General features: G+C 50.7%; 1 protein-coding gene across 7 annotated transcripts in view; it reads right to left on the bottom strand.

Moving 5' to 3' along the window:
- Positions 1 to 12,933, bottom strand: part of ltbp1 (latent transforming growth factor beta binding protein 1) — a 533,746-nt gene that overhangs the window by 293,028 nt on the left and 227,785 nt on the right. For 6 of the 7 annotated variants that reach the window (XM_072512266.1, XM_072512285.1, XM_072512295.1 and 3 more), the window contains one exon: positions 162 to 404. The exons of the other annotated variant lie outside the window; for it this stretch is intronic. In XM_072512266.1, coding sequence (XP_072368367.1) covers positions 162 to 404 — 243 coding nt within the window. The remainder of the gene's footprint in view (positions 1 to 161; positions 405 to 12,933) is intronic. 7 annotated transcript variants of the gene reach the window in all.

Here is a 12,933-nt window from a genome sequence, read left to right as displayed (position 1 = left end):
TGGCTCTATTTTTTATTTTATGTCCCCCAGTCCTAGAATTCCCAACCAGCAAAAATAGTTTCTTTCTATCCAAACTATCAGCTCCCTTTGCTACCTTGAAAGCATTGGTTAAATCACCCCTCATCCATGTCTATGGTTTGCTTATAAATTGAGCACCTTACCTTCTGGTATTAACACCTCAGGCTGTGGCCTTTGGGTAGAGGAGAAGGCCTCTAAGGGCTGTTGCTCTAGTGGTATCTTTGCTGGAGTAGGTATAGGATCAGAGTGCTTAATCTTAGGGTGGGTCATTGTAGAGTCAGGGGGCTTATGGAATTTAACATCAGACCCAGGCTTGACGGTCACCTTCTTGAATGTCTGAGTAACATGGTAGCCCATTCCACCAGGGCAAATTTGCTTGAAGGCAGCTGTTTTGGATAACACAAAGCAGAATTTAACATTAATTAAATGTTTCTGTCTTACAGATTTATGCATCGTCAACGCTGCCTGATCATTGTTTTCAAAGAAAAAAATCAAGAAATAGTTCTTTAAAACCTCGAGAGTTGGAATTTTCATTGGTAAACATTCAAAAAATTGAGAAGATTAAGATGTGACTTTTTTTTCAAATTGTAGCAAAGCAAAAAGTGGCACAAAAAAAAAGCCTCAGACTTCCTCAAATTGTATCAATGACTTGCTTCCATTGATCAGGATTTGTTGGATATTGGCCGAATAGTCTCAGTAGACAGGTTGATGGTCTTGTGGCGCACTAGGGTCGTGTCCCTGGCTCTGAACCAGAAGTTCTGGGTTTGTGTCCCACCCCAGGATGCAATGGCCAAGGAAGGTGCGTTCATAACCTGACCAAACAGCTTGAGTATCAGCCTACAAGTCCTTCCAACATGCACCAATGCCAGGTTGTGAGAGAATCCGCATCAGCCATGTGATGGAAAGTTGGCATCTTTGCCAACACTACCCATAGCTCCAGATTACAGCGTTCCTGTTTCCGCAGCAACTCTCACTTCCTCAGTGAACTGTTACACCACCAACACTGCCAGACAGGAGCTGATGTTACACATTAACTGTGGCGGGAGGTAGCTGACAATTTGTTGGAATAGTTTTCACTACGTGACTTTTTGGGGGCTTAATTACTACGTGTTTTTGAAAGAAAGTGAGACAACGAATAATTTTGGCTCAAATATGTGGGGGCCGAAATGGAGACGGTCTGGTGAAGAATTTTGCGACACCGCTTGACGTGCAGGTTTGCTGGCACCATCTCACCCCTGAGCCATTTTCAGAGACTGAATCAGGGGGTGAATGGTTACTTGCTCCGAAGCGACGGGAAGCTTATTAAAGTACCTCAAAGGTCTATTGACACCAAGCATGGGGCATCATTCTCCGACCCCCCGCCGGGTCGGAGAATCGCCGGGGGCTGCCGTGAATCCCGCCCCCGCCAGTTGCCGAAGTCTCCGGCACCGGAGATTCGGCGGGGGCGGGAATCGCGCCGGGGCGGGAATCACGCCGTGCCGGTTGTCGGGCCCCCGCGCTCAATTCTCCGGCCCGAATGGGCCGAAGTCCCGCCGATAAATTGCCTGTCCCGCCGGCGTAAATTAAAGCACCTATTTACCGGCGGGACAAGGCGGTGCGGGCGGGCTCCGGGGTCCTGGGGGGGGGGGGCGTGGGGCGATCTGACCCCGGGGGGTGCCCCCACGGTGGCCTGGCCCGCGATCGGGGCCCACCGATCCTCGGGCGGGCCTGTGCCGTGGGGGCACTCTTTCCCTTCCGCCTCCGCCACGGTCTCCACCATGGCGGAGGCGGACGAGACTCCCTCCACTGCGCATGCGCGGGAAACTGTCAGCGGCCGCTGACGCTCCCGCGCATGCGCCGCCCCGACATGTCATTTCCGCGCCAGCTGGCGGGGCACCAAAGGCCGTTTCCGCCAGCTGGCGGGGCGGAAATTCCTGCGGCGTTGGCCTAGCCCCTCAATGTTGGGGCTCGGCCCCCAAAGATGCGATGCCTGTCTGATTGGCGCCGTTTTGGGCGCCAGTTGGCGGACATCGCGCCGTTTCGGGAGAATTTCGCCCCAGAGGTCGTCTGGACCTTTCCAGTCAACCTGCAGAACATCCCCTCCCCCCCCAATCGCTGCATCGGGAGCACGTCAGTTACATGGGTGCAACCTTCCTGAAACAGAACGGGGCCCAGTTCCCCAGGCTGCCTTTCAGAATCCCGCCCCCAAGAACCATCTACCTGGTCATAGGGGCTATCCTTTCACAATGGTGGTCTGGCATTTGTGGCCATGTTTTAATTCAAGGCATCACAAGGTGGAGGCACCCTCTCTCTCTCCATTACCTGCAGCTGCAGGCTGCCATTCCTTTCATGTTGGGGGGGTCTCCTGTTGGTCTTTCAGAGCTCACTTGCCATCCTTAATTGGATGGCATGCGTGTCTCCTGGCTGCTAATTGGTCAATCCAGGCAGAATCATGTCAGAAGACTGCTGACAAGATGTGGGATTGGGACTCCCCATTTGACCCTAAAAAACTCAAAATCTGCCCAATGTCTACCCTCGCTTATTTAATTAACTGAATTTAAGTTTCCCAGCTGACGTGGCGGGATTTGCTCCTGTCTCCACATCATTAGGCACTAGTTCAGTAATATAACCATTCAGCTACCATACCCCATCAGTAATCTCTCAATAGATGCCTTCACAGCACACCTCGTGGTTTATAAATGCTGCTTTTATTGCCTTGACATTCCTCACCGCACTGCCAAGTCTTTCTTTTAAATTCGATATTAAATGGCCGCCATCATGGACATGACATTATAAAAGCACGTTTCTATACTGGCACACCAAACAACATTCCCCTTTCCCAGCTGTCACCCTCGCAAATATGGTCACCTTCACGATGAATTTGGCTGGTGAGAGAAGGGTCAGTGAGGCACGTGGTCCTTCCGAGGGGTCAAGCACGCGGCTCTAAACGGGGAGGGTGCAATTCCGAGCCGGCTGGTTTTCCGTCACCCTCACTTCAGTGTCGAGTGAATGTCACGCGTTCTCAGCAGGGTCGTGTGAAAATCAGGTGTTCTCACTCAGGAGACCGAAGGTCTGATATGACTGAGCCCGCACCATTAACAACAACCAGCACGCCGCCCCCCCCAGCCCCCCCGCCCACCACCACGTCCCCACGCACAACGCCCTCACATCCACGGAACGACAGAGTGGTTTGAGCCCTAGCCATGCTCATCTAATCTTCCCATGACAACAGGAAAATCCATGTTAAGAAGACCCCTGGAAGAAAGGAAAACGACAAGGGGCAGAAGATTAACAGTGTCAGGTTCTGAGTGAAAACCGGCGTGTTTCTCTCCAGAAACAACGCCGTGTTTTCACTCCAGATCTTCTGACACTTTTGTACAAAAGAAGCAGGGGGGCTGTTTAGTGCCATCATTTTAGTGGGGGCCTGATTGAGTTGGTTAGCCCAGCTCCACAGAGATTGGGACACCTTTTTTCAAAGTAAAGGCCCCCCACCCCATAGACATCGGGACTCCCGGCAGGCATGGGGAGCATCCCCAACCCTTGAGGACAGAGGGGAAACTCTTACCCCCAACAACTCTACCGCACCCCTCTCCCCCTCCCCCAGCAACATCGGGACATCACACTCCCTCCCCCTCATTGATAGCAACAGGGCATTATCCGCCCTGCCCAAGCATCGCTGCCCCCACCCCACATACACACGTAGTGGGAGTCCATCCCCTGGCCGTGCAAACAGCACAGTACCAGGTCAGCATTGCCATTGTGCCAGGTGCTGTGCCAGGTCACTGCCCGGCCATGTCCCTCACCGCCCAGGGACCAGTTGTGATTCCTGCCAGCGTGATGTGGGCAACAGCCGAGCTCAGAAGCAAGGGCGTTATTGCTTTACCAATATTGAAATGTATTTAAAGTAATGGTAATGCAGGTTCACCCCCTCTCTGGGCATGAACCTGAATCACGGCCAAAATCGCAATAATTGTGTTGCGTTTATTCCGAAATCTCACCAGTTTTTGCAATGACAATGGAACAATCAATACGGACTGTCCACTTATTCACCCGACCATCCTGAGTCCCATCCGAAGTTTCAAAGGAGAACATATTGTGCAAAGCGCTGATACGATGCACAATTATACACACTATAGTTAAAAATAGTCCAGAAATTTATGCAGTTATGTATACAAAATACAATTTCTTATGCCGGATCTTGCTATAACAGATGGGTACAGTCATAATGTTCTGCAACATGACTGCCTGTCTGCCACTTTCTGTTATTTTTTTTTTTAAATAATATTTTATTGAAAATTTTTGGTCAACCAACACAGTACATTGTGCATCCTTTACACAACATTATAACAATACAGATAATAATGACCTTTTTTATTTAAACAAGAACAAAAGAAAACAACAACAAATAAATAAATATTAAATAACAAAAATAAAAACTAGCCCTAATTGGCAACTGCCTTGTCTCAGGCCACCCCCCCCCCCCCCCCCCCCCCACACCCCAAGTTCTGGGCTGCTGCTGCTGCCTTCTTTGTTCTCCCCTATCTATCTTTCCGCAAGATATTCGACGAACGGTTGCCACCGCCTTGTAAACCCTTGAGCCGACCCCCTTAGGACGAACTTAATCCGCTCTAACTTTATGAACCCCGCCATATCATTTATCCAGGTCTCCACCCCCGGGGGCTTGGCTTCTTTCCACATTAGCAATATTCTGCGCCGGGCTACTAGGGACGCAAAGGCCAAAACATCGGCCTCTTTCGCCTCCTGCACTCCCGGCTCTTGTGCAACCCCAAATATAGCCAACCCCCAGCTTGGTTCGACCCGGACTCCTACTACTTTCGAAAGCACCTTTGTCACCCCCATCCAAAACCCCTGTAGTGCCGGGCATGACCAAAACATATGGGTATGATTCGCTGGGCTTCTCGAGCACCTCGCACACCTATCCTCCACCCCAAAAAATTTACTGAGCCGTGTTCCAGTCATATGTGCCCTGTGTAATACCTTAAACTGAATCAGGCTTAGCCTGGCGCACGAGGACGACGAGTTTACCCTGTTTAGGGCATCTGCCCACATCCCCTCCTCAATCTCCTCCCCTAGCTCTTTTTCCCATTTCCCTTTTAGTTCGTCCATCATAGTCTCCCCCTCGTCCCTCATTTCCCTATATATATCTGACACCTTACCGTCCCCCACCCATTTCTTTGAGATGACTCTGTCCTGCACCTCTTGTGTCGGGAGCTGCGGGAATTCCCTCACCTGCTGCCTCGCAAAAGCCCTCAATTGCATGTACCTGAATGCATTCCCTTGGGGCAACCCATATTTCTCGGTCAGCGCTCCCAGACTCGCAAACTTCCCATCCACAAATAGATCTTTCAATTGCGTTATACCTGCTCTTTGCCACTTTCCATATCCCCCATCCATTCCCCCCGGGGCAAACCTATGGTTGTTCACTTTCTGTTATTAACAGGAGGCAGACTCATGTGAAGGTTGGGGATGGGTGTCCCAATGCACCAATAAGTGAAGCCGTACAGCATGTGATTACTTCCTGCACGTGTTGTTGGAGCCATTTGCCGTAACCTGACATTGGTGCTGAAAATACAATATGATTCCGCACACCAGGTCAAAATAAATAACATGGACCAGCGGGAGTAGGTTTGCATTTTAATGATCAATCTGGAGCTAAACCAGACAAGGGGCTGAATGGCAAAGGGAGGTTGTCCACCCATTTGGCTCAGAGTTCAGGTGAAGCTCCCCTCTGCCTACTGGCCATTAAAGAGACCCAAGTGTAATAAGTACAGAAGGTCTCAGCCCAGTTTCCAGTCGACGTGGTGCCACAGCACAAAACCAGCTCGTCGGTCGACAAGGATTGGAAATCTGACTCAGAGAGGTTAACCTAAAGATCCTGAGAGGTTTTGACAACGTGGATGTGGAGAGTGTTGCGATATCATGGTTGCATTGTAATTCACCGACTGACCACTAGGACTCTCATCATGAGAGAAGTGAATGCTAAAGTCAGCTGACGCCTCAGACTGGCTGGAGGAAGACAAAGAGAGAGGCTGCTTGTGCATGATTTTACTGTTTTTCCATCTGTTCTCTTGTATATAGTTTACCCACACTTAATGTTAATAGCTTTGACTACAAGTGTTCATGTAATAAATAAGGCCATCCGACAAGAACATTACAGAGAGGATATTTCCTCTTGTTAGAGAATCTAGAACTAGGGGTCACTCTTTAAAAATAAGGGGCGAAATTCTCCTACCCGCCCCGCCACATTTCTGCCCCGACCGACCGGCGGGAGTCTCCGTAACACCGGCCGGTCAATGGGATTTCCCATTGTGGGGCAGCCCCACGCCGTCGGGAAACCCCCGGGCGCCGGCAAAACGGAGACTCCCGCCGGCAGAGAATGACGCCCATGGAGTCGCTCATTTAAGGAGGAGATGAGGAGAATGTTTTTCTCTCAGAGGGTCGGGAGTCTCTGGAACTCTCTTCCTCAAAAAGCAGTGGAGGCAGAATCTTTGAATATTTTTTTAAGACGGAGCTGGATAGATTCCTGATTAACATGGGGATGAAAGGTTATCGGGGGCAAGTAGAAATGCCAGGTTGAAGTTACGATCAGATCATCCGTGATCTTATTGAATGGCGAGGCAGGCTAGAGGGGCCGAGTGGCCCACTCCTGCTCCTCATCCGTGTGTTTGTAACTTATGTGACGACGGATAAAAGTTCAGGTTGCTCCCATAGGTGGAGCACGTTTCACTTGGGGACTGGCTACTCTGTGCCTGATCTGGAGTGAATGGTGCCACAGTGGGGGCAAACAAAACAGTGGGAACCTGTTCTGTTTCCCCCTTTTGAGAGGGAAAAATCAAAATCAAAATTAGAAAGAGAGAAAGAAAGAAAAATGCAACACAGCACCACTCTAATTCCTGTAAGACCCTGATGGTGGTCTCCATGACCAATCTTGTAGACATGTGTGTCACCATAGTGTTCTTCAGGCCCCTCTTGATAGGACCATTGTCCACTAGAATTTGGGTAGGTTTAGTCATCGAGAAGCCATCTGTCGATGTGATTTTCTTCCTTGATAAGGTTGGCAGCTTAAGGAATGAGTTATGAATGCATGATGGCAACGTCCAACACGTCTGGCATTGAGCTGGAGGAGCCTCGGCATGCCCTCACATCCAGTCTGCACAGTGATAGGAGGGGGGGGAAGAGTCCCTCCCGTTGAGGTAGTCGGGGGTGATCATGTTCTGTGAGAGCTCGAGAAAGCCCCACGGGCAGCAGCACTGGCACCCTGACGTATGGGAAATCCTGCCACGGCTGACTTGCTGCAATGCCCTGGCGATGAGTTTTCCAAACTCTCCCACAAAGTGGCACCAGTGACCCAATGACTCACTGCAATCTGGCTGATAACACAGAGGTCGCCCTAGGCAGCCTTTGCAGTCGGAGGCTGCGTGAAGTGGGCAACGTTATAGTCACAGAGAGAAAAGTGCAGCCAGCTGAGTGAGTCGTGCAGTAAGCTGCCTCTCTGGTGAAACGTGCACTTCTTAAAACATCGCCTCAGTAAAGTCCCCGCCTGATCCGTGCCGCTGGCATTTTCCACCAAAAATGGAATAACATTTGCGGCTGCAAATTCCGGAAACTATTCTGGACTCTCCTTTGCTTCACCACTGGCTGCTCCATGGGTAATAACACACCAGGAATGGCAGACCTGCTCCCGAGGACGCTTGCTGGGGAATGCAGTGTGCAATGAACGTCAGCCAGAGGAGCTGAAGGACATGGGACATTACGGAAAAGACCAAAACACACCGTGGGAACACGAGGGAAGTGACTTTGCCCCATGCGAAACCTGCAGGTCGGCTACTGCCTGACCTTGCCTGCCACGGGGATTGGCCCCTTAGTGTCCAAAGACGTGCAGGTTCGGCGAGGTTGCAGGAAGAGGGTGGTGCAGTGAGCCTAGGTTGGATGCTCTTTCAGAGGGTCTGCGCAGGCTCGATGGGCGGAATGGCCTCCTTCTGCACTGCTGGGATTCTATGAGGATCCCAAAGAATGGAAAGTGGTCCATGCTGTCCAAAGCCTCGTCGTGGATTTTCATAACTGGGGGACTGTGCTCTGTGGCGGGGAAAGGTTAGTAGAGGACATTTGTCTTATGAATGTTTGAATGACCCTCCAAAACAGCACTCTACATTGGCCCACTCCCCCGCCCTATCCCGGAAGCTCCACCTCACCTTCACATCTTTGGACTGTGAGAGGAAACCAGAGCACCCGAAGGAAGACCGCGCAGACACGGGAAGAATGTGCAAACTCCACTCCTACAGTTACCCAAGGTCAGAATCGAACATGGGTCCTTGGCGCTGTGAGGCAGCAGTGCTAATTACTGTGCCACCGTACTGTCAATAAGAGCAAATATCAACAGTGAGGTTCAACAGCGCCTTCCGAGTGCCAGCACAGCCTTCGGTCACTTGAAGGAGAGTGTTTGAAGACGAGGACCTCAGATCCAGGACCCAGCTCATGATCTACAGAGCACCGAGTGATACCTGCCCTCCTCTATGGCTCCGAGACGTGGACTATGTACAGCAAGCTCCTCAAGATGGCAAGCGAGCCCAGGGGGGCAGAGGGAATGCTTCAAGGGACACCCTTATGACCTCCTCACCAACATTTGGGAATCCCTGGCCCAAGACCGCTTGAAGTCGACGAAAAGCATTTGGGAAGGTGCTGGACACCTCTAGTTTCATCACTGAGAACAAAGCTGAAGCCAAGCGTCGACAGCGAAAGGGGCGCTTAGCAACCCGGGAACCCCACCCAACCTGCTCCTCTAAACTCATTGTGCCTCACATGTGACAGAGATTGTGGGTCGTGCATTGGACTCCTCAGTCACCTGAGAACTCAGGTGTTTTTTAAAACGCATTTTATTCAAACTTGTATCAAAGTAGGTTACAGTAAATAAACACCCCGGGAAACATTCTTCCCAACAATCAACTGCACAGTTTGTACAGATTTTTCTCCTTTTTCACCCCCCCCGCCCCACACACACACACACACACACACACAGCGACGAACACCTTCTCAAACATGGTCACAAACATCCCCCACCTTTTCTCAAGATCCCCTGCTGAGCCCCTTAACTCATACTTTATCTTCTCTAACCGCAGCAAGTCATACAGGTCACCCAACCAAGCTGCTACCCCCGGTGGCGATGCCGACCGCCACTCCAGCAAAATTTGTCGCCATGCAATCAGAGAGGCGAAGGCCAAGACATCGGCCTTCCTCCTCTCCATGAGCTCCGGCTTCTCTGAAACCGCAAATATTGCCACCTAAGGGTCCGGGTCCACTCATTCCTCCACTATCCTGGCTAAGACCGCGAACACTCCCGCCCAGAATCTTCCCAATTTATCACAACCCCAAAACATGTGCGCATGATTCGCTGGCCCCCGCCCACACCTCTCACACTCATCTGCTACCCCCTGAAAGAACCCACTCATTCTCGCCCGAGTCATATGCACCCTGTGCACCACCTTAAACTGTAACAGGCTCATCCTTGCACAAGAGGAGGTCCCATTTACCCTTCGCAGTGCCTCACTCCATACTCCCCAATTGATCTCCCCTCCCAACGCTGCTTCCCATTTCTCCTTGATCTTCACCACCCGCTCGCCTCCCTGCTACCCGAGAACTCAGTTTTAGTGCAATGGCAAATCATTCCCGACTCCGAGGAACCGCCTAAGAAGAAGGGTTGAGTGTGGAGAATATCAAACTGGGAAGAAGGGTTGAGTGTGGAGAATATCAAACTGGAAAGAAGGGTTGAGTGTGGAGAATATCAAACTGGGAAGGGTTGAGTGCGGAGAGTATCAAACTGGGAAGAAGGGTTGAGTGTGGAGAGTATCAAACTGGGAAGAAAGGTTGGGTGGAGAATATCAAACTGGGAAGAAGGGTTGAGTGTGGAGAATATCAAACTGGGAAGAAGGGTTGAGTGTGGAGAATATCAAACTGGGAAGAAGGGTTGAGTGTGGAGAATATCAAACTGGGAAGGATGGGATACAAATGACGAGACCCATCCAGTTTTATTTTTATTAATCCTAAGCTAACAAGCAGATCTTTAAGGGAGGATAGCGAGGTGTCTGACAAGGTTGAAAGACAGACCTGTTCTAGAACCAACAGGCTTTAGCATCATTTCGAGTGAAATACGTAAGCCAGTGCCAACGTGATGATTGCCCAAATGCAAATTCTTAGGCTAAGTGAGTTTGGAGGTTTCCAACCAGAATCAATGAGTTTTACAACTCCGTAATGCACTGCATAATTTACACACCCACAAACATTGCTGGGTTCCGGGGAACGAGTGAATTGTTCTTTCAGAGGATTGACAGGACATCTTGTGGTACAGTGGATAGTGCCCCCACCGCTGGGCCAGTGACTCCGGGTTTGAGTGCAACATCAGGACTTACTGGCCACAGAAGGAGCATTCATAATGTGGTTCAACGGGCTGATAATCAGCTCGGGAATCCTCCCGCAACTTCCCCACTATTCCCCAAAGGGAAAAAAGGGTGGATGTGAAGATAGGCTTAAAACAAAAAAGAGTTGACATGGACTTGAGGGACCGAATGGTCTCATTCTGTGTTGTAACCGTCCTACGAGTATAGCTACACTAAGCTGCATGGTCCACTTAAGAGGACGGTGCCGAATATTCCTGCTATGATTCCAGAACAGAACTACTGGCTATTTCTGTGTCTCACTCTTCCTTCTTCCAACTGAACTACACAAGTATCCAAACCACAGATCTTTTGACCTACCGCACCCATTTCTCATGTCTGTGCCCAGTTGGTCATTAAACAAGTGTCTGCCCTCTTTACATGGGGAAGAATGTTCAGGTTTTTTAAATTTTTTATAAATGTTTTTATTCTCCATTTTCACATTTTCCTTCAAAATTTACACCCCACCCATAAACAGTAAACGGTAACAAATACAAAATCAATTCCCTTAACAATACCAATGATCCCATCCTCCAACCACCCCAAACAACGGCCCACTTGTCAATATATGCATCCAATAAACCAAACCCTCCCACGGTGGAAACAAAAAACAAAAGAGAAAAAGAAAAAGGAGTCCGGGACGCCCATGGTCACCATTGACCTATAGAGTCCACTCCCCCTCCCGCCCGACACTCAACGCCATCCAACCTCTGAAAGAGTACCGTACATGATACAGAGGAGTTGTACCCCCCACCCCACCCCCAGTCTCCAACTCCTCCCGTCCACTGCCTCTTGTAAACGCCCCCCCCCCCCCAACCTCGGTTCCTTCCCCCCAACTTTCCAGCTTAAACCGGCCAGCGTGGAGGCCCCCGCCCGGGTCCCTTTCCCACTTGCCCGGCCCTAGGTAAGCCAAGAAATCCCCTTTTAGCACACAAACTTCGCATATCCACCTACACCACAAAGAGCCCTCATTTCGAGTGAAAGTCCCATCACTTCCCTTGTCCAAATATATACAACATTGGCTCCTTTAGCCCATACACCCGCACGCAGTGAAACAAAAAAGAAAATACAGTCATGAGGTTACATCGGCACATGGCCATTTCTCAATTTCTCAGTTCTGCCACAGTCCTTCTGCCTTCGCAAACTCCTCCGCTGCTTCCGCCGTTCCAAAATAAAAGTCCCTGAGCTTGTACGTCACCCTCAGCTTCGCTGGATATACAATGCCGCACTGCACCTTGCTAATGTACAGTGCCCTCTTCACCCGGTTGAATGCAACCCGCCTCCTCGCCAGCTCCACTGTAAAGTCCAGGTATACACGTATACCAGCTCCAGCCCACTGCACCACCCGCTTCTGCTTGGCCCAGCTCAGGACCTTCTCCTTCACACTGTACCTACGGAAGCACAGAGTCACTACCCTTGGCGGCTCACTCGCCTTTGGTACAGGCCTCCACGACCGATGAGCCCGATCCAGTTCATATCTGGAGGGATCCTCCCCCTCCCCCAATAGTTTCGCCAGCATCGCGGCAAAATACTCAGTCGGCCTCGGTCCTTCAACTCCTTCGGGCAGCCCCACAATCCTCACATTCTGTCACTTGGATCTGTTTTCCAGGTCTTCCATTTTTCCTCGCAGATCCTTGTTAATGTCCATCACCGTCCACATCTCCTTCCCCATCGAGGCAAGTTGATCACCGTGCTGCAATAACGTCTCCTCCACTTCCTTCAGCGCCTCCCCTCGCTCTCGCACCACCGCCACTGCGCTCGCCACCGCCGTCATCACCGGGGAAATCGCCTCCTCCACCAGCGCACTCAAAACCTCTCTCATCTCCTTCCTCATTGTCTCCATGTATTCTGTAAACTGCCTTTCGAATTCCGCAGCCATCACCGTAGTTATTTCTTCAGCCGTAAGCAATGCGGCCTCCCCTGGTGCTCCAGCCTCCATTTTCCTTGGTGATCCCGCGGTGACCTTGCCACTCCCCGACGGACCTTCAGCTGTTTTCCTTACAGACGTTCTTTTGCTCACCCTCGACATTTTTCTTCACTCTGCCTTCACTCTGCCGCCTCTCTGCCTTCTCCCTGCTTTTGCGGCCTCCGTGGACCCTGGGACCGGGCTTAAAGCCCCGAAAATACCATTCCCGAATGGGAGCCCTCCATTGAGTGGCCGCCTCCCGCCCGCCGTCACCGGAAGTGATAATGTTCAGGTTTAATTAACGCGGCACAGTGGCACGATGATTAGCACTGCTGCCTCATAGGGCCAGGGAGCCGAGTTCAATTCCGGCCTCAGATGACTGCCTGTGTGGAGTTTGCACTTTCTAATAATAATAATAATAATCTTTATTAGTGTCACAAGTAGGCTTACATTAACACACAATGATGTTACTGTGAAACGCCACTAGTCGCCACATTCCGGCGCCTGTTCGGGTACACAGAGGGAGAATTCAGAATGTCCAAATTACCTAACAGCACGTCTTTCGGGACTTGTGGGAGGAAA

Source organism: Scyliorhinus torazame, chromosome 1 (genome assembly GCF_047496885.1).
Source record: "Scyliorhinus torazame isolate Kashiwa2021f chromosome 1, sScyTor2.1, whole genome shotgun sequence".
In the NCBI taxonomy this organism is placed as follows: domain Eukaryota; kingdom Metazoa; phylum Chordata; class Chondrichthyes; order Carcharhiniformes; family Scyliorhinidae; genus Scyliorhinus; species Scyliorhinus torazame.
This window is presented reverse-complemented; position numbering and strand designations above follow the sequence as displayed.